This window comes from Numida meleagris, chromosome 10 (genome assembly GCF_002078875.1).
Source record: "Numida meleagris isolate 19003 breed g44 Domestic line chromosome 10, NumMel1.0, whole genome shotgun sequence".
NCBI lineage: Eukaryota > Metazoa > Chordata > Aves > Galliformes > Numididae > Numida > Numida meleagris.
The window spans coordinates 16,648,404-16,670,330 of NC_034418.1; the positions used below are offsets into that span (position 1 = coordinate 16,648,404).

Consider the following 21,927-nt stretch of genomic DNA (forward strand, 5'->3'; position numbering starts at 1 on the left):
CCCTTCCCATAGGGCTCTTCCCATCTGTACGTGTATCCAGGCCACTGCAGAGGGCAGTGGTGGCACACTTGGATGGTTGCGTGCGTCAACGGCTCCGTGCATCGCAGCGTCGTGCCTATGGCACACAGTGAGCATTCCCAGGGTGTTGTGGGGGTCCCTGTGATACAATCCTTGGCTTTTATGGCCCGAGGGATGCGGGCAGGGTTTTAGCAGATGCACACATTGGGCATTGCAGAGGTGGTGGTTGCGGTTCACCTATTCTGGGGTAGGATCTCTTGAAGATGAGAGCCTGGTTTGTGTTTCTGAGCTGGTTTGGTCTGAAGACCTCCACTGGTTGCTTGCTTTTGAAAGGAGAAAAAAGGGAAAAAAATGGAAATAAAAAGGGGGGAGGGTAAGGGGGGTAGATAGGAACAAAAAGGAGGAAAAGTGGAGGGGGAAAGGGGAAAAAAAAGGGAGAGAGAAGGGCAAAAAAAGGAAAGTATTGGAGAGAAAAAGAAAGGGGAAAGGAGGAGAAAGGGGAAATAAAGAGAAAAGGGGGGAAAGAGGGAAAGAAAAGAAAATTTGAGGAGGGGGCTGTAGGAAAAAAAAAAAAAAACAAACAAACAAGGAGCTTTTACAGTGTTGCAGCATCTCTTGCTGTGGATGAGAACAGAGATGTGGCCATGGCAGTACCGAGGGGAAGGGCTTTGTCGCGTTCAGTTCCTGTCCCATCGGCGCTCAGTGGGCTCAGCCGTGCCCCCCAAATTCAGCAATCAACTTCCTGACGTTTCTGTGGCTTTTCTGCTCGTTTCTTTGTCTTCCTGGCCGGCGTTTTTATTTGTGCGTTGTCTGTATAGTACAAGCTTTGGGGAATCAAATCTCAAGATGTTTTATCAGTGGCTTGCTCCAGCCACGTTGTCCCCCTGCACCCCTCAGTGCTGGAGCCAGGTGCTGTGAGTCGGTGCCCTGGCTTTGTGTCTATTCCCCATTCTTCACTTTGCTGCAGTACTGGGGTTGCTGAGCTCATACTGGAATAAGAAATAATGGGGAATTTAGGTTGAAAACCAAGACGTGCTGTCTGCGTGTTCAATTAGGGGCGAATAGTAAAATCTGTGTTCCTCCCTATTCATTGGATATTTCATTAAAAGCGTCTTCTCCTAATATGTACTTACAGATACAGCCTGCTTTATGTGGCTTTTACCACATATGAAACCGAGACGTTATAATCAAGGCAGTAATAACGCTGAGTGATTAAAAGTAACTTCTGATTGTTTTGGCTTTGGTCGAATGCAGGACCTGAAAGTGCTGACTCGCAACAAAATGGGATGAATAAAAGCCTCATTGGGAGCTGTGCTCATCCCTGAAGGCCCCTGGGCACGGGGAGACTGCATGGATATATGGTAGAAAATACACAAAACACCAAATATTTGCATGGCAGTGGGGTTGATGGAGAATTTACGTAGGATGGGTCAGAGCTATGAAGTAATGGCCTTAAGTTGCATCAGGAGAGAGGTTCAGGTTGGAGATTAGGAACGGTTTCTTCCTCTGGAAGAGCAGTGATGCATTGTCATAGGCTGCCCAGGGAGGTGGGGGAGTCCCTGTCCCTGGGGGTGTCCCAGAGCCGTGGGGATGTGGCACTGAGGGACGCGGTCAATGGGCACGGTGGGATGGGTTGGGCTTGGCGATTGCAGAGGTCTTTTCCAACCTTTACGATTCTGTGAATAATTTCCAATAGGAACATTCATGGCGATGACAAAACGCGGCGTTCCTCAGAAATCTGGAAATAATTAGTGTGCTGCTACGTGAGAGAGTAAATGAGCAAATCAACTTTCTGGCAAGCGTGGTGAGAAGCACCTCCAGAGCCTGTGAGTCAGCCCTGCTGGAGCAGCGAGAGATCATCAGGAGGATGCAGAGATGTCAAAGCAAAGCCCCGTTTTGTCCTTGGAATGGCCCACAGCTGGGGCAGCATCTCAACCATTTGGGAGCCAGCTGCCCAAATTGCACCAAATCGCCCGTTGGAAATGATGGAGCAAGTGTTGTCGGTTCATAATTTGTGCCGAAGTACTCCCAGTAAACGCATTTGGGAGAGCAAACAGCAGGGGCTGGTGCCTGTACTGGTGGGGCTGAGTGGGGACACTGCAACGTGCGTGAGTGACACGGTACTGACATGGTGAGTGGGCATGGTGGGGTGCAGCTGGACTTGGTGATCTCAGTGGTCCTTTCCATCAATGCCTCCATGTCTCATTGTGGGTTAAAAGCCACAGCACAGTGCTGAAGATCCCCAAGGGATGAGAATCTGCTGCTGTTTCTGCAGAAGTTCTTGGGACAATGGTGCATGAGGTTAAATCAAGAGCGGTGCCATGGACCTGGCTCCAGGGGCACCATTTCAGGGGGAGTTCTGCTTTGCTCACTTGATAACGAACAGCTTTGATAAGCATCGTTGTGTTCATTGGCAGAATCTTAGAAGGCTGTAAACTGTACGTAACATTGGCTGCTGTTTTGTGTAAAGAAATAATTTGTTGTTTAGAAGAATGGAAGGGCTCTCTTTCTCCAGAAACCACACGGGAAGGACCGGGTGCTGTCGTGGCAGCATCCTACCATGGATCAACAGCTGCTGCACCAAGTGCTGTGATGCACTCATGCAGTTACTCACGGTACCACTTTGTTTTTCCTGTTTGTATGATCAAAAGAAAAAAAAAAAGAAGAAGAAGAAAAAAAATAAGATCTCTTGCTCAGTCATTTCCTTTCGCAGGGTATAAAACCACGTTTCAACAGTGCATGCAGGGCTGCAGCCACAGGGAAGGATCGTGCTGGGAGGCTGCGCTGGGCTCTTGGGGCATCCTGCAGCAGAGGTGAGCTTGCCCGATGCTTTGCTCGCTGCTGCTTTTCTTGCTGGTAGCTGTGTTTGTGTGAAGGGAACATCAGCGCTGGGCGAGCTCCAGGAGCGGGCTGGAGAGGGGAAATAAATCTGCCTTTGCCCAGCTGGGCAAGAAAAGGAGTGACACTGCCTGGCTGGGACATCGCTGGGCTTTTCCTATGGAGCGCTGGGAACGGCTGTGCCAGCAGCCCGGAGGACATAGCTGGCTTCTGTCCTGTGCAAAAAAAAAAAAAAAAGCACCCTAAACTGGGTTTTTTTAAATCAAACTCATCACTGCTGAACCCCCGTGGCAGGGAGCGGGGCTGGGCAGCAGCCCTGCCTGCAAGCTGCCTGTGGGTAACCCTGCTTATATGGGGCTGCTGCCCCGCTCCTGCCGCCTCCTCCTCCTCCTCCTCCTCCTCTCGCTGGGTGTTGCGTTACAGCCTTCGGGAGGACGGTCCTAACTTTCCTCTCCCCAATGAGTGTCTTCCAACCCCGATGCGACGCGAAACGACACCCCTCTGCTCCTTGCTCCTGCCTCCTTTTTTTTTTTTTTTTTTGCTTTTTTTTTTCCTTCCATTTTTTTTTTTTTTTTCCCTTCTGTTTCACAGGCCGGCTGCCAAACGGGAAGATCCAGAGTTGTCCTCTTTGCCTGGAGAGCATAAATACCACTGGGGAGCTCTGCGAGACCGCAGTTGGTGCTCGCCGCTGAGCCGAGACCTCGCGTCCCCACACCTCCCCGGGCTCCCTGCATCCTTTCCCCGCTCCTCGCTGAAGTATTGCAGCTATATAATTTATTTCCCACCAGCAGGCTTGGAGGAGCAACAGCTTCCCGGGAAGCGCTCGGCGAGGTGAGTGCAAGCCTCTGAAGTGTGCTCTGGGGTGGGTGCGAGGAGTGCCTCTGTGCGTTCGGGCTGGCACAGCGTGAGTAACTTCTCCAAAAAGCTGTCTGTGCAGTGTGAAGCAGCACCGTGCCGTCCGAGCGTGCGATCTGCAGAGGGTGATGAAGGACTGATGTGCGTTCATCTCCAATGGATGGGAAGGGCTTGTGTAGGGGGGGAGATTGACCAACCTAAGGGATGCTGCAGCAGTTGGCTGCCCATAGGCACATCTGTTCTGCTCCAGGGAGCCGGACTTTGTGCGGCTCTGAAGTCCTGTCTAGAAGGAATTTCACGGCGTTGTCACATGGTGCATCTGTTCCTAGTGGGTTTTTCATGTGGTTTTGCATAGCATCTCAGCCACTTGGGCTCCGTGGGAGTGGACTGCAGTGGCAGAGCCAGATGTGGCCATGTGGCCTTGAGGATGCTGAACCCAAGGAACTTCTCATCCCCCTCTTCTTTTGAAGCCGGGGCCATTCTGTAAAGCATTAAATGTGTGCATCTCAGTTCCTGCATGAAGTGCATTAGGAGTTGGACTCAATGACCCTTATGGGTCCCTTCCAGCCCGGGTTATTCTATGATTCCATTGTGGCTTTCGAGTTCTTTGCACAGGGATCGGCTTGACCCCAGGTGGGCTCCCCACTGCTTTGCTGCTCTCGGTGCTAACACGTGCGTTTCCCCGCAGCATCAGCCTGCCCCACGCATCGCTCCCAGCTCTCGGGATGCTTTGGCTGCAGATGTTTCCCATATGGAGGAGCACAGCCTGCTCGTGTGCTCCCCAGGAGGCAGCTGAAGATCAATAGCTGCGCGAGGGTGAAGCAAGGACGTAATGAAAGGCAGAAGGCAGCGCTGCTGCCAGCCCCCAGCTCCTCTGCTCCCTGTGACATGCAGCTCCAGCCCTGAGCTGTGGAAATGGCTTTCTATAAATAATCTTTTCGCTGCTTTTTCACTTCCTCAGAGCCCGGTAGAAGCTCCCCCTGTCCCGGCTTGGCTATGCCTCACTGAGCATTTGGGAGCTGCTTTCTGCCGACTCACCCATTTCTGAGCGCTCCCAGATGTGTACCTGGCACCAGCATCGGGAGCCTGGTGCAGTTAAAGGGAGGCTGCATAACGCTGCTCCCAAAACCTTGAAAATAACAGCACAGCCTCGCTCAGCTGACTGTCAGCTGAACATTCTCCCTGAAAAATGCCAAATCTCATCCCAAAGGCAACGTGCTTTCCATCTTCCCTGACGAGGAGTTCCTAGTGCAGCCCGGAGGCTTTGCCCCAGCGCTGGGCTGGCTGAGCAATGACACATGGCCCAGTGTTTGGCTGCACCTGGGCGTGAGGCTGTCAGGGGGTGGTGAGCAGATGGATGTCTGAACTCAAAGAGAGCTGAAATGTGAGCATCTCTCTGCTGCTTTCAGTTAACCTTTGGCACGGGAGCTCTTTCAGGTTGGATATTAGGAAAAATTTCTTCTCCAAAAGAGTGGTTGGGCATTGGCACAGGCTGCCCAGGGAGTGGTGGAGTCACCGTCCCTGGGCTGTTCCAAAACTGTGGAGATGTGGCACTGGGGGACGTGGTCAGTGGGCATGGTGGGATGGGTTGGGTTGTGCTTGTGGATCTTAAGGGTTTTTTAAAACCTTTATGATTCTATGATTCTCTTTGCTCCCATCCCCTCACCCTTCCCTTGGACTTTCCCTGCACCTCACCTCCAGCCAGTGAATGGCAATTGGCTTGAACACCCATAGTGAATAACACTGCTCAAATGACCCAATTTTAGGGCGGTGCAAAGCAAGATACAGGGAACAACATCACCGGGAAATAACACACCATTTGTTGCAGGGCTCCGGTCAAACCCAGCCGTGTTGGCTCGGTCCTGGGGCTCTGCGATGGGGCAGCAGCTGGCTTTGCAGGCTGCCCTTTCTGTAAGTTCAGTGTTTGCCTTAGATGGGTGGTGGGTACGGGCTCCTGTTTAGCCGAGGGCACCCGGCCAAATGAAGGGGTACGACGGCAGCGTACGTTGGCCGTCTGTTCCCTCCTGCTCTACCTACAGGGCAGGCTGCAGGCTGCAGTGCTAAATGGCTGCATTGTAAGCGGCGGTGGCAATGCGTCTATTTTTAAACTCCTAGGGAAGTGCCTCAAAGTAGGAACTGTTGCCGGGATTTGGGTCAGATAGTCTAGAGAAGCGGCGGCCGCGCTGCCCCGCTGTTAGAAAGTCGGGCTCCTGTTCTGGGGGAAGGCAGCGCTCGAGGCTGGGAAAGGAATGAGTTTAAAGCAGGGTTTGCCCCCAGGCCACTGAATATCCCAGCCTCCAGGTGTGCCTGGGGATGAGGAGCGTGTGCTGGGCTTGCTCTGCAGGAAACAGCGAGCAGCTGTTACCTAAACTTAGCAAATGATATTCCTACGTTGTCCTACCGCGGCAAAGGCTTAATGCTCTGCCTGCAGGGAGGCTGACGGCAGCTGGTTTTCATTCTGCCTTATTACAGTCCAAAGCCCTGAACAGGGACTTCTGCTCTTTTGTGTAGACGTCCTGCATGTTTTCAGTGCTGCTCGATGGCTGTAGAGTTTTTCCACCTGAGCAAAGCACCTTCATGCTGGCTGCTCTGCTTTGTGGATGCTGTTGGTTCTGGGGAATAGGGGATTTGGAACTGTGTCCAACCTCGTGGCACCGGGCTGAAGCTTTTCTGATAGCTCCTGATGGTGTGCTCTCACCACCTTCATAACAGTGTTATCGTTCAGCATGGAGATGTGGCACTAAGGGACATGGATATTGGGCATGGTGGGGATGGGTTGGGGTTGGACTACATGATCTTAGTGGTCTTTTCCAGCCTTAATGATTCTGTGATTCTCTGTTCTGGCTGCTCTTAGATCCCATCCTACAGAGGCCCCAGAGCCATACAGCAGCCCATGCTCGCTTCCCTAAGCTGCCCGTGATCTGAATAATGCCAGCCGAGCTGAGCAAGGCTCATCAGACAGAACGTGGGGAGGGAGGGAGGGAGAGGAAGGGAGGAATTATTGGAAAATGGCAGGTGGAGCCTCACAGAGCTTGCCAGAAGGGGATGGGGATGAAACGCAGCCATCAAACCGAGCAGGTCGTCCCTAGGAACGCCTGATCTCCTGCCCGGGGGAGGCCGGGTGCTCCATCTCCTCTCCTCCTCACCATAACTCACCCACTGGCCACGCTCCTGCACAGCGTCAGCGAGCACCCCGGTGCGTCATTTGCCAGCGGGAACTGCGAGCGTTCGGCGTTACGATGACATTTCACATGCACAGCCGCTTGCACGGAGTCTGGCAGCTGCTCGGCTGCAGCCAATTGGCAGAGCGGGGCCTCCAAATAGCTCCTGCTGCTCTCTGACCTCGGCGATCCGCCTCGCTGGGAATTTTACTTTCCCTTTTATTCAGATCCGTTCTCCTCTTTCATAACTGCTCTCGGGGGAAATAGCTTCAAACATCTCCTTCTGTGTCTGCAGAGGGGCAGAAATGGGGTTATTCTGGGCATTGCTGAGTGCACCCCGGTGCCTTTGGTGGATGAGCACCCAGCACTGTGCCTGAGTGCTTCCCAAGCAATGCTCCCAACCCAGCGCCATTGGGGTAATAAGCTGAATTCCCATCACCTCTGGTGGTGCTCAGTTCTACCTCGAGCAGGACAATAATATTTTATACACCTTTTTTGAGCAAAAATCTGCGTTGCGTGGCTTCCTCGGTGGGGATCAGACCAAGAGCTTCTGTTCTCACTACCTGTTTCTCCCCCACGCCCAGGTCTGTGCTGAGCCACCAGAGTCCCTGACAGGAAACCTTTCTGCCGCCTTCATTCCACTTCTGCCCGCTGTAGAGGAGCCATGGATCCTGCCCTGCCTTGGATCCTGCCTCTTGGATGTGTCCTGCTCCTTGCAAATGCAGCCCACTGCTTTATCTTGCCCAACTCGAGTCACCTGGAGAGCATTTTGAGCAAATATCAGGATGGGGAAGCTCACTCCAGATCCAAGAGAGCCATTCTGTTTTCAGACCGACAGGAGATATTGATGCTCCACAATAAACTAAGAGGTCAAGTGTATCCATCAGCCTCCAATATGGAATACATGGTGAGTACAGCTTCTGATGCCTAGCTTTATTTCTACTTTTTCTAACTTCAGTTTTCCTCATAGTGCAGGAGGTGCAGCAAATTTCCTCTGAAGTAAGCTTTTCTCGAGAGGTTTCCTGGTGCGGTTTCATTCCAGAGTGAGCGATGCTTCAGATCATTGGGTTGTTTTGCTTGGAATGGGCAGCGATCGGGTCATCTCGTCCATCCGCTGCATAGTTTCAGGACTGGTTCCATTATTCATAAACTAATGTCTGGCCCAGCCCTGGACACTTCTCCAGTGATGGCAATTCCACAGCTTGCCTCAGCAGGTTCTTCCATTACCTTAATGTCATAAAAGCATGAATGTTTCCCCAGTATTTAACCCATGTTTTCCCTGTTAGAGCTTTCAAATTGTTGTGACTGGTGTTCTGGGACGTCATGTCCATGACACTGCTGGGGATCTGCCCAGCCCTCAGCCCAGCAGTGCTCAAGGGATGTGATCTTTGAGGTCCCTTCCAACCCAATCCATCTGATCATTCCTTTCTATGATTCCTATGTGGCTCCGTCTGCAGAGCTCAGTCACTGGAAGTTGCTGGCAGGGCTCTGGGGAGCTCGGAGGTGGATGGGTCAGCACTATTGGCTTTCTGTAGCTCAAGAAACCAAAATAAAAGTTTGGTCAATGGATTCTCCCACTTCAGAGGGAGAACTTAGAAGTATTGGTATGAAACATGCCTTTACCGTCAACAGTTCAGACAAATAGTTTTTTCTCACCTGATGCCAGAGACCCTACTTTGAGCTATTTTTGACAAGCCCTCCAAACATTGTGGGGCCAGAGAATGATGCAGGCAAATAATTTTTTTGTGTGTGCCTTTTCCCAATGTGCAAATATAGTTATGACTGAAGCTAGCCTGACTTCAGCCATGTGCTCCTGCTGACAGATTGGATGAGTAATGATTTGTTAAGACCGCGTTTAAAAGGGTAGGAGAAATAGCACTCGTAATGTGGAGTCGCTTGCCAGCTGCGCTGAAATGAATACTGCAAATGGAAAATTCTCCCTGTAGTGACTGTGGGGAAAGGCAAAAGAGAAGAGCGAGCAGAGGGCAGTAGGGAAGGGCAATTGTTCTTCGGTGGCTTCCCATGAGCGGTCACACCGCTGGTGCTCCATCTCATGTCAGAAATCACATGTCTTTCTAAGAACCGCTGCCTTGTGCCTCTCCTCCTCAGCAGGCACCCATCCTCCAGCAGGCAGCCCGAAGGATGCTGCCAGAGAAGAGGTGATTTGATTAATTTCCAGAGAGTAAACACAAGGCATGAGAAAGCCAAGCGTGTTTTGGTTGGCTCGGAGGATCTGAGAGGGCTGCAGTTGCGGACTGCCCACTGGCCGGCTGCTATTTACGCTCACAGCGCGGTCGCGCTTTTATGTTTGTCTTTGCTCAGTGTGCTTTTCTAGTGGCTTTCTGGCCGATTGAGGGCAAATGAAAGGGCCCTATATGCTGCGAAGAAAGAAGCTGAGTATAAGACGGTGCTCCTTGGAAGGGCTATAATCAGTCTTTCATGTCGTCGTGTTTACCCAACGTTACTTGGAAATGCAGCGTGTATTCTGAACGTGAATTTCACTTTAATCCTTTGTTCTGCATAGGACATTTCTCATTTGGACTTGTTTAAGAGGATGGTCTGTCTTTAGCACCGTATATAAACTTTTCTCTTTCCCTTTGGAGCCAACATGGAGCATCACAGGCGACGTGCAGCACTAATTTGTGGATGACGAGGTAGAACGTGTTCCTGGCCATCAGCCTCCAAACTCAGCCTTGCGAATGCCCCAGTTCTGTATCTGATGTATTTAAGTGACAAAGGGAGCTAAGATAAACCAGGAAAAGGACGTATTTATCTACTACTGTCAGAGGAGGCTATGAATATGAATGCAATGCACAGTAAGTCCCATGACTTACACAGGGATCAAAAGAGTTACTGCATATGCATACAGGATAAAAGTAAAGCGGAGAGAAGAAGTGGAGAAAGAAACAGTTTTGCTGCTGGGTTTGTATACTTAATTAAAAGGCAGCACATATAGTCAGCACTGGTGGAAACTGAGATATTGACTTCGTCATAGGCCGGGCGTGAGCAGCGTTTATCCTCCCGGTGTAGTTGCTCAAACCCTACAGCATCTCTGTGAGCAACACTTCCATTGTGGCTTTGGATCATGTAACAGTGGTGGGCAGGAGCCAGGACCATAACAAACTCCTCATTAATGAACCCAGCGTAGAAAGAACATAGCAGTTCCTAAGACACCCTGACCTTTTCAGATGGCTTTCAGCAGTGATGAAAGGCAGAAATCTTTCCTCTTGTGGAGGCCCAAAGACAGATGGTTAAAACAAAATTGTTCTCGGTACAGACTGCTGGAAGAAAAAGAGCTCTTTGTGTCTAAGGTATCCATCCTTCCTCTTAACAGTAGGGTGGAGCCTTTTAATTGCATTATAGGATAATTGCATTATAAGGTAGGGATGCAATGCATATATTTTACACGTACAGTGCATACCAGATTTTGAAAGTCAGCTCCAGATCTGCAGGAGTAAAAAGGAAAGTCCACGTACTAAATCACTTGGAATCTTACATACTGACAGGCTCTTAGAAACCCCTGCTTGAGAGGTCAGTGTGCTGGGCTGACTGGGTGTCTTCAAAACAAGGGAGCTGCTTGTGTTCAGAGTGGTCTGATAGCAGAAAACCTCAATGGAAAAGGGGAGAATTTGAATGCAATCTTACTTAGAATAACTTCATGCTGTGTGTTGTCCCCCAGTCAGCAAGAAGCTGCTTTGACAGTCTGTTGCAGAGGGGATGTAAGACACTGAGTGTAGAATGCACTGCTCCTCTGGTTCCGGTAGTCTTCATAGATACTCCTTTGAATATTGGCATAAAGAATACTTGCAAGAGTAGCTGGGAAAGTCTGAAATCTTTTTTTTTTTTTTAATGTTTATTGCTCTGAAATTATTCCAGGCTCCTGACCGCATTCACGTCTGAGAAGAAATAGGCAAATAACAGCTCTAATTTAAATGGGATGGCTTTGTAATCTGACGCCTGCAGAAATGAGCTTCTCTACTCATCAAGCACAAAGCCATGCAAAAACGTAGCTCGCTCCCAATTGCCTGTTGAGTGTCTTTTGTCCAACCTCATTTATTTTATCCATTGGCATCAAAGGAAGATGTAACGTATGCTCACATCAATTTCCATTTAATAGCCTATTGCTCTTAACGTCTCTGCATTAAATTAGGAGACTTGGAATGCCTCCGCCTTTGAGGCTGCAGGGAATAGTGCTCTGCTAGAAAGTCTGAAGTCCCAGCGGCGCGTAACGTCTTGGGAGAGTTTCTGTGGCTTGTGTGTTGGATGGGAAGGCGGACTGTGGCCGGCCATTGCCTGTTGCACAAAGTGGGAGACCACAAAAGGCTGTGTGTCTGGGCACAATTGCAATAGTCTGCTCCAAACAGAGGTTTGGAAATGTGGGTGCGGTGGGTCAGATCCCATACACCTTCAAGGAGTTGGAGGCCTGAGATGGAAAATGGTTTCGTTCCCGCTGTCGGAGCTGTGTCCACATGGGGTTTTGCAGAATTTGCTTGGCCTCTGCTCAGTTCAAAGCCAAGCTCCTGAGCTCAGAGCAGCTCTGGATGTTGCTGGAATTCAGTTTGCTGAGTGGCCTTAATGATAAGCTCTTCTCAGAGGTATGGGCTGTTAGCTTGGTTCAGTGAGCTCATCTTTACCTTCTGAAGATGGTGTAGACACACCAAGCTCCAGGAGACATGGCATTTTCCTATTGTTCCACATCCCAGTTGGAACTGCCTGAGACTGTGCTCAGTGCTTGCTTGGTATAAGCGCTTGATATTTTGCAAGTTTTAGAGAGCCTAAATGCCTTCTGAGTGGTTTCTGATTGCTCCTTTAATATGGTTGAGATGAGAATTTGCTTTTCTTATGCAGAAGGTGGGACTGGGAGGGATCAGCTGGTTGCAATGTCCAAAGGGGCTGTAATCTGGCTCTGGAAGTGAGTGGTCTCTCTTCTCTGGTTTTATTTGTAGGAACGTGCAATTTCATTTTAATCCCAACGAATTATCCTCCTAGGACCATTTTGAATAGAGCAGCTGTCAGTGATCACACAATGAATTCAGAGCATTGTCTACCGGATCCAGCAAGTCTGGCCTTTAAAACAAATACACTCCTGGATTGAAAAGCCAAGAGAGACTGCTTTTGTATTTGCTGTTGGATAGATTCTGAGATCTCATTTGGCTTCTAACTGGGTGATACTCAGTGAGGTCTGATGCCTTAATGGGAACTTCAATGGGATTTATCACTTCTAACCCGATGCCGATTTTAATGAGGGTGATCATGGCTTAGAAGTTTTGGGACTTTGCCACCTCTGAGTTAGACTGAGTCCATCGGTTGACTCAACAGTTACCTGGGGAGGAGAAGAGGAGATAGGAGCAGTGAGGCTCAGCCCCAAGCTGGCACAGCGGCTACATGCTCATCCCTTGCTTAGGGGCATGGGCTGTACCCATCCACATTCACTGCTGCAGTCCCAGGGGGTGGGAAAGCAAGGAAATGTCCTGATGTTATGGACAACAGATGGAAAATCATGCACTGAGGCACTTACTGCGTGTTGCAGATCTTGCAGATGTAAAATATAGGTGCCATGAGGAAAACACTAGGACGTCTGATTATTTATTTCTATATTTTTTGACTGGATTAGAAAACCACGTGCCAAGAATGTCTCGCTGTATTTTAGGGTGGATTGTCTAGAGGAGTTCTTGAGGTCTTGCCAGAGCTATTTGTTACGCTGACCTATGCAGAGTACTTCCTAAGAAGCACATCATTGAGGAGGAAAAGTAAGAGGTCCTGTAGAACCTTGTGCTTCTGTGGCAGGGAGATGTCTTCAGAAACTTGTACTTAGGTTTGAGTACATCACTGAAACATGCTGACATCACAAGGCTGGGCACCAGAGTGAGCTGTACTTCAGTCTCACTTTCTCCACTCATAGCTGCTGGTTGACTCTCTCAATCTAACACACTTAAGAGGATGAACTGACCTGTTCTTTTCCCTCCCCTGCTCCTGTAGACCTGGGACGATGAACTGGAAAGATCAGCCCAATCCTGGGCTCAGCAGTGCATCTGGGACCATGGGCCCGGTGCCCTCATTAGGTCCATTGGACAGAACCTGGCTGTTCACTGGGGCAGGTAAGAGCTGGGAAACTCCTTGCTAACAGTCACTGCTGCTGGTTGAGAATTCATGTAAATCTTTTGATTTTTCTCTTGCCATATTTCCTGTAAATATTTACTCAGCTCTTAATTTTTCTTTATTGAAAGCACTTTGCACATTTATTTATTTTTTTCATCTTTCTGGGGAGGATTTTCAAGCTAGACTTGTTAATCCAGCTGGGAAAGATGAAATTAAGACTTCCAAAGGGATTTTCTACTTCATCTTATGGTGAAATTTGCTTATTGTTATGCCCTTGTCATTAAGGCTTTACAGGCTAAGCCTACTTTGTAAAGCAAACATTTTGTACGTGCATGGAAACTTTAATGGATCAGCAAGGTATGCTATTGTAAATTGGGTACCGCTTGGTTGAAAGTAATGGAAATTTGCTGGTGTGAAATTGGCCTGATATAAAAAATCAGGCTCGTTTGCGTTGGCAGAATTAAATAATCATTGGAAAGTTGAGTGGTTAATCCATTGGAAACAAAATCAAAAGATCAGGCTGTTCTTGGCTCCCCTACAAGCACTCAAGATGGCCATGGGTTCCTGATGGTGGTAGATCCAATCTTGCTCCCATTGCAATCACTGGGAGGAAAAAGAAATCAGATTTATCTCAGTGCTTTCAGGAACGGGCCATAACTTGATTGCCTCCATTTCCTCTTTTGTAAAATAGAATTCGGAAAGTATTCACTTAATGACATCATGAGATTCATGTTTTTAAAATACTTCTAATGAATGATTTTTAATGAAGAGTTGGCTGGAAGAGCAAACTACAGTTGGTAATGATATCATTTGTATTGCTGGCTGCTTGCTTCGTGTGAGCTGATGAAAGCAATAAAAAGCGTTTGAAATGCTCTTCTCCTTTGAGACGGAATTTGCAGATTGCTCTACTTGCTCACTGTGTACATAGCATGCAAAATGCCAGCACATTCCTCCAGATAATTTTAACACCATTTGCATTCTCCCAAGCAGCACAAGTAATACCAGTGCTGCCTCAGATTGCAAAGCATTGTGCATAGTTTGCACTGAGTACATGCAGCACACGCAGGAGCTTGCTGCATGGAGAAATAGCTGCAATGAGTTGGGGAGCATGCGCAGTGCCCCATCTGCTCTGCACTACCCCTTGGTTTGATGGGAGTGGGAAAATCTCGCTTCCTTTCAGAGGTCTTATAGTTGGAACTGGTAATGGACGCCCAGATTTAGCAGATGGCCCAGTGGTGAAGTAGGTACATGGTGGCTTTCAGGTGAAGTTGTTTGGCAAACCTTCACTTCTGTTTACTTTCAAAATACAGCTTTCTGCCAAACGAGAAGTTTTGTGTAGTTGGGTGGAAAAGGCAGGAGGACATTTCAGGTCAGCGGTGTTTGAAGAACATGTCAAACCTATAAATAATACAGAAAGTCAGACCGGGGCTGTGAATTTTGGGGAAGAAATCGTCTTTAACATTTTCAGTGAGATTTTTTTCCTGACTCTTAGACCACATTACCGAGTTTTTTTTTTAAGCAGCACTTTCTCAATGGGACGAACTTGCCTCAAGAAACTTTAATATAAAATTCACAAAGCTTGTGTTAAAAACTGAGACGCTGCATTGCAATAAGCCAGGAGAGCACAGGTGCTTGTTGGGTCACTTGTGAGAGGGGTTGGTGATAACTTGAGGGTGGGTGTTCTCAGCTGTGCCTGCCCTTTGCTCCTCCAGGTATCGCTCTCCTGCTTTCCATGTGCAGTCCTGGTACGACGAAGTCAAGGATTACTCATACCCATACCCCCACGAGTGCAACCCGTGGTGCCCAGATAAATGCACAGGCCCCATGTGCACGCATTACACCCAGGTAAAAGAGATGCATTTGTATCCATACTCCGCATTCCCTCTGCATCCTGTGTCACTGCGGCACGTGCCCATTTCTTGCTCGTTCTCAATAAGCGCGTTGTCCTTGCAGATAGTCTGGGCCACGACAAACAAAATTGGCTGTGCTGTGAATGTCTGCAAGCAGATGAACGTCTGGGGAGAGATCTGGGAGAACGCCGTCTACCTGGTCTGCAACTACTCACCCAAGTAAGGCGGATGGGCTGGGCCCTGCAGCTTTCCCAGACCCTGAGCTGGCAGGTTACTTAACTAGCCCGGGATCTGGGGAAGAGATTTCAGGCAGTCTAGACTGGCGGTTGTGGCTTTAAATTTTTACTTTAGACTGCAGCACGGAGCTGGTTCAACACTGCTGAGCACTGCCTGGAAAAGCGAAGGAGGGGCCGGGGCCAGGCTGCAGCTTTGATGTTGCTGCCATGGCAAGGAGAGCAGGAGATGGCGAGGTTGGAGTAGAGCGTGCTGCCAGGCGAGGCTCTGCAGCTGGGAGGGATGGGGCTGATTAACGCTGCTGCCTGCCCTCCCAGCAGCAGCAGCAGTGCCCCAGCTACAGAAGAAATAGTAGGATTGCTTACAGTTTAAAACTCACCAAAAAAGAAAAAAAGAAATAGGGAAATCACTATGTCTGGCTCAGAGCCACTGGAAGTCTTAGGGCAGAATGCTGCTGAGATAAAAGATGTGTGGATATAGGGCTGGCAGCCAAACCCAGAGCTCGCAGCGCGATCCAGGCAGTGCCCACGGGTGGGTTGCTGAAACCCCCTCCCCACCTTGGCTGCTGATGCTGCCGGGCAGTTTGATGGGATTTAGCAACCTGCTCCTCGCAGGGAATCCCATTGTCTCCCACAGAATTCCCACTGCAGGCTGGGCTGCTCCGCACACCGTCCTGCTGGATGGAAAAACACTCTCTTTTTGCCATTTCTGCTTAATCTCTTCACTCTGGCATCTGTGTGCATTGTCCTCATCTAGCCTTATAGGTGGAGACGGCTGAAAGAGCAATAACTGAAGGGTTCAGAGCCACAGGCTGAGCTCCAGCTCCGTTCACCTCCTCAGCCCCTAATGCTTGCAACAGAGAGGGCCAAGGAGGGCTTTTGTTATTGGGTTCTTCCTTGAGAAAATGCAGTAATCCGCTGAGTTACTTCTGCTTACTGAATCACAGTATTCACAGTGGAGTTTAATGTAAAAGTGATATTTCACACTGTTCATTTAAGGAAACTCCTAAAATCATCGTCTTGAAGGTGAAATGAGGAAGACCATTTTCCTTACAAAGCTTTGCTGGGCTTTCTGTTGCCCTTTGCTCTGTTGCTCTGGACTGGGACGATGTTTCTGCAGCCTCAGAGGCAAAATTGTTGGCAGGGCTGGGCGAGGAGGAAGACACAGAGCTGCTCTGCTTCCCAGACGGTGCAGTTGTGCAGGGGGGAGGTGTGGATTTCTGCACCTTGCTCTTGGGGATGGTTCCAGGTGGGAAATGAAACAGCTCCTCAATGGCAAGAGCTGTACTCCTGCCTGGCCTACGAACCTGCATGGGGACTGCAGATAATGATGGGAGATTGGCAACTTGGATAGGATGGCTGAAAGCAAGTGTTGGATGGAAAGGGGACAAACTGTCTTTTCCACATTTATCTGTGCATGGGAAGCAGAAAATCCCATTTTCCCCACACCCTCAGTGACAGTGACTGAAGAATTTGGGGCTTGGAGGGCTATCTGATGGGCATGCATTGCTCCTGTGCTTGCAGAGGCAACTGGATCGGAGAAGCCCCATACAAGAACGGCCGCCCCTGCTCCGAGTGCCCCCCCAGCTATGGGGGTGGCTGCCAGAACAACCTCTGCTACAAAGGTACGTGGGGCTGGGGTCAGGGTGCTGTGCAGGAGCCAGCTTTCACCTGGAAACGTTTCATTCAAAGCAGTCGCAGCTTTTAATTACCCACCCTGGATAATTAGGCATCGTGATGTAATGGTAAATCACCACCTGAAAGGCTCTGATTTGACGTGAAAACGCGAGTGATCGCGGGATGGAGGAGCTGCTTGGGTTTGGCTGGGAGCTGGGGCAGGGCTTGGGGGCTGGCAGGCTGCAGGCAGGAGCGCTCCCATCCTCGCAGGGTTTGTTTGGGAAGGGAATGTTCCTCCAGCGCTTACTGGAGGCGACGTGGGTGGGCAGAGCCTGGCCAGGGACGAGCGATTCCCTCTTCTTCTTCTTCTTCTTCTTCTTCTTCTTCTTTTTTTTTTTTTTACTTTTTTTTTTTCCTCCCTTTGGTTTTCACGGCTGCAAATCAAACACAGCGATTCATGTCTCTGGGAGGAGAGGAGGAGCTGCGTTGGAATAGCGGTCAATAGACACGGAGTGAAAAATATTATTGCTGCTGGGAAATCTCCAGTGAAGAAGCGCTGCTCTCTGAGCACGCGGGATTTTCTGGGGTCATGCATCCAGGGTTGTTTTTTTTTCCTTTCCATGTGTTTTGCTTCATGAAGAGCTGGGATTTTAGAAGCAGGCGGCTCCCTGGAGGCTTGCCTAAAGCAGAGCGTTATTTTGCTGCATTGATCACTTTCTGCCTGGGGCTGGGGGAAGTCCTCGGGTTGCAGATGGGAACTGCAATGGGGCGCATCAGTGCTGTGTTGCGAGCCTCTCGTCATCCATTTCTTTGCATCGTCTCCTTCCTCATTGCTGAGGATAAAAGCAGCATAAGGTTTTGCTGAGAAACAGCCATGTGGAATGAATTCTTCTGGCTTCGTTTCCCAAATCCTTCTGCTGGGCTGCAACAGCAGGCTGTTGGTTATGCAGCGGGAGGCTATGAGGGATTGGGGCACTATGGGGGGTGGGAGCTCCAAGGATAGGAGGCACTGTGAGAGGCGAGGGCTCAGGGAGATGGAGACACTTTGGACAACTGAACTGGGACTTGGCAAGTGTCCGGTGCTGAGGCCATTCTGATAGAGAAATCTGATTTCCCACTTGATGTGAACGCTGCAATTATTTTTATTAATTTCTCCCTTCTAACAAGATTATCGTTATGAAGACACCTACATCACTGAGACGGACGAGACCAACGAAGTGGAGACTCCACAGCTCGCAGAGCACAATCCTGTGTGGTTCCACCCTCCAGAGAATGAGCCCAGCAGACCCATCAAGCCCAAGAAAACCACCTCTAACTCCTACATGAGTAAGGCAGCCTCTTGATTTTGTTCTTTCAGAAGTAAGCAGAAAACTTTCAAAAGCCACCTGCACATCGATCTGCAATACCCATCTGTTCTTTAAGGATCCTAGAACCACAGAATGGTTGGTTTGGAAGAGACCTACCTCAAAGACCTCCCAGCTCCAACCCCTGCTGCAGGCTGGGTTGCCATCCACTAAATCAGACACCTCAGATTGCCCATAGCCCCATCCAACCCACCCTGGAACACCTCCAGGGACAGAGCATCTAAAGGAAGTACTGATGATCACTGATCAGTAGTTGATCTAGGAAGCATTTATTTCATTTCCCATTTAAAATTCTCTGTATTCAGCATTACCCTTTTCACAGTTTTCTGGGGATTTTAGTTGGTTTCCTTTCTATTTCTTGCTTGTAAAGACTTTTTGTGGCAGGGGTTGGAACTAGACAATTTTTGAGGGCCTTTCCAACCCAAGCCATTCTATGATTTCTGAAGTGATATGTGCTGTTGGTAGTACTTAGTTGTGTTCAGTTCATTGAACCAGTCTTTCTGAAAACAAGGTGAGACAAGCAAATACATCCTTTTCAAGTGTACCCACCAGCATCTCAGGAGTCTGTAATTAAATGGAGAATGAGAGATACTGTCTGCAGACCTCAGGCTGTAAATCAAAGCCTTTGGCTGTCAAATGCTTCTTCACTGTTAATACTCCCAAAAACACCTTTCTTGGGTGAATAGATCAAGAGGCACCAACAGCTCCAGGCTGCTTGGTCTGCACTGAGATTTAATCTCACTGCACCAAAGACCTCTGGGAAAGGCACATGGTGCCCGAAGCAGGATGTGACGGTCTCTTTCTACTTACAACATACTGTTTTTAATGTGTGCTGTCTTTTGTTATTTTTTTTTCATTTAAATTGTTATTTTTCCCCCAGCACAAGTCATTACCTGTGAGACCAAGATGAGAGACAAATGCAGAGGCTCAACATGCAACAGGTAACGTTTTATTGATACATCTTGGAGCAGCACAGGGAAAAGTGGGCTAAAAATTTTGGGGTTCTTGCAAACAAGGCGTAGTCTGTACTATATATTTTTTGCAACTAAATAGATCTCTTTGAAAAAAGCCTTAATTTTTCTAAACATAAAGCCCTCAGCCAAGCCTAGCAGCAAAGTGACTCAGTTTTTTATGCAGCCATCATGACCCACAGTTCCAGGTGTCCAAAATCATTTAATAAATTTTGGCAGAGTCACTTCTGAACCTTTCTTGTGCGTTCCGCTGCTGTCCAAGCCAGACCAATAATTCATGGCTCGTCCCCTCCCAGGCAGTCGAGAACTTCTGGTTAAGGTTTCTGCAAAGAACGGGACAGTTTATCACTTGGAGAAAAACCAAATCCACAGAATCTAAATATTGGTTGGGTTTTTCAAGGAGGGTGGAGAAGCTGTTCTAAAAAGTAGTTATTTTGCAATCTTGTTTTTAAATGGAAGAGTTACATGAAATGAATGGAATGACTATTAAATGAAATAGAGTCAAAGTCTGTTTTTCTTGAATTGTTTTTTCGCCACCCTCAAAGATATATATCTTTACTAGGTATCTGTGCCCAGCTGGCTGCTTGTACAGTAAGGGAAAGATCTTTGGAACATTTTATTATGAGAGTGTAAGTACTTTTTAAAAGATTATAGATGCAATTTGTGGGAAGTTAGTGGTAATGGCAGAAATGGGAAATGCCAAGAATTTTAATGTAATTTGGCTTTTCATATTCTCCAGTTGTGGTGCTATAAATGGGTGTTAATAAAGGTTATCTGTATTTTCCTCATCTTAGTGATGAAAAAAGAAGCAGTCTGGAAAGGCAAAGTGATTCCAATCTTGATTCTGTCATAAAAGCCCTTAATGTGCAATAAAACCCATGGGGAGTGAGGGGTAGGGAGCATTAGACGTCTCTTATAAGGGTCTCTTCTTTCGTGCGGTCAATTTGAAAAGAAACTTCACACTACAAACACTGAAAGAATGAAATATCTTGGGATGATTTGCTGGATCCTGAGCTAGCACTGTTTTCCCATCAAAAGTACTTTTGGAGTGAAGGAAGGTTGAAGACAACGGGGTATTTGTGCTCAGCGTGGTTGCTTTCCCCATTCTCGCCATGGGTGTGTGACTACACAACACATTTTTGCCCTGCAACTTCTGTGATTGCAGATATCCTCCTCCTGCAAGTGGTTTCAGCAGAAATATCTTGAGTTTGAATATTCTGTTGAGCACTGGAAACATTTCATACTGGTTGTTAATTTCCAGTGTCGCTTTTCTGAATTATATCTACGTGTACAGTATTTTACTTTAAAATATTTTGTCATTCATCCAAGCAGTGCTTAAAATAATAGTAATAAAAGAATAAGGTTACGTTGGGAGAATAAGATTTAACAACCAGATTCCAAAGGGTTGTATCAGTTTGTTTTCCATTTGGCACTTAGGTGGTGGTTTCATTTCTTCATTTTTTGCACAGCAGTTGGTCAGGTCTGTGAATGAGATTTATTTCATGTATTATTTGCTGTGCTCCTCTCAGTCATCAAGCATATGTCGGGCTGCAATTCACTACGGCATCCTGGACAACAAGGGAGGACTGGTTGATATTACAAGGAAGGGGAAGACACCGGCCTTTGTGAAGTCTACCAGGAACGGTGTGGAATCTTTCAGGTATGACCTTTGGGAAGAAGTTTTTGTATTTGCTTTAAATACAAGCAGATATTCAGTTTTCTTTGTTACTCATATATATTCACAGTGATTCAAGTAAATTTATTCTGTGTATTCTTAAATACTTTTTTTTTTTACCCGCTTATTTTGCAGGAAAAACAAACCTTCAAATGCTTTCATGGTTTCCAAAGTCACAAGTAAGTATGAAGTTTGTCAAGTTGAGAAGAAACCATTGCTGCTAGAGTTTTATGAGATGCTTGAAGATATCGTTCATACAGTTCTCTTTTTCATTTTAAGTGATCGTGTCAAATGGCCCCATACCACATCTAAACCCTAGAGGGGTGATGATCCATCACCCATTATGGGTGATTCCATCATCATGTATTTAATTTTTCAGTGGGGATCTAAGAGGAAGGTGCAGAAAATGGTGATAACTGGCCATTTCCTACCATCTTTCCTACCAACTGGCCATTTCCCACCATCCTGGTGATGGATCATGGTCAGATCCAAACATCAGCTGCAATGCGATGAGCTGTTGATAGTAAAGTGATAGAAGAAAAGCCTTCCTTATAAGAAAGCCTGAGTCTGGTGTGAACACTGTATAAAATCTGGGGAAAATAATAAAAAAAGAGTACTTAATATAATAAGTGTAAGGAATGGCATAATGAATCACAAAATATATATGGAATTGGTTTGTAAGAGTGACCCATCATACTTATGAGGACTTCTCATGATAACTACATAAATAAATACTGTGGAGTTCTACTTATTAAAAGTTCCCAGGTTCTGTATATTTTTGAGTGAACCTTCCTCCCTCACAGAATCCTAATTTTGATTAAACTAGGCCTAGTGATTTTACCTCTCTGTATTCATTTCCACAGCACAGACACTGGATTGCTACACCACAGTAGCTGAGCTGTGCCAATTCAAAAAGCCTGCGAGCCATTGTCCAAGGTAAGTGTGTGCCATGAGCAAGTTTGTGTTCCATTTTAATCTGCCCTTTTTGGGAGAAGGAGAGGTGACTGGGGGAGCAGGGTTGCTGAGATCCCCAGTCTGAGATCCAGCAGGAATGGAGGATTTTTGGCCAGATGAGTCAGGAAAGGGTTTGGGAACTATAAGAACTCCACTTTGAAAATGTCATGAAAGATGAATCCCTCTTTTACTGCTCTAAACTCCTCTCTTTGCAGCTCTACGCTAACTACCAAAAGTCATCTAAGGGGAGCCGATAATTAGATTCACTGTTGCCACCTGCAGACCAGATGCA

At 47.8% G+C, this 21,927-nt stretch overlaps 1 protein-coding gene across 1 annotated transcript in view; it reads left to right on the forward strand.

Moving 5' to 3' along the window:
- Nucleotides 2,733-21,927, forward strand: part of CRISPLD2 (cysteine rich secretory protein LCCL domain containing 2) — a 28,751-nt gene continuing 9,556 nt past the window's right edge. Inside the window, exons 1-13 of the mRNA XM_021408696.1 lie at nt 2,733-2,831; nt 3,448-3,687; nt 7,457-7,779; nt 12,852-12,970; nt 14,684-14,816; nt 14,925-15,040; nt 16,579-16,679; nt 17,839-17,997; nt 18,916-18,976; nt 19,569-19,635; nt 20,536-20,666; nt 20,817-20,860; nt 21,545-21,617. Coding sequence (XP_021264371.1) covers nt 7,537-7,779; nt 12,852-12,970; nt 14,684-14,816; nt 14,925-15,040; nt 16,579-16,679; nt 17,839-17,997; nt 18,916-18,976; nt 19,569-19,635; nt 20,536-20,666; nt 20,817-20,860; nt 21,545-21,617 — 1,247 coding nt within the window. The 5' untranslated portion in view covers nt 2,733-2,831; nt 3,448-3,687; nt 7,457-7,536. The remainder of the gene's footprint in view (nt 2,832-3,447; nt 3,688-7,456; nt 7,780-12,851; nt 12,971-14,683; nt 14,817-14,924; nt 15,041-16,578; nt 16,680-17,838; nt 17,998-18,915; nt 18,977-19,568; nt 19,636-20,535; nt 20,667-20,816; nt 20,861-21,544; nt 21,618-21,927) is intronic.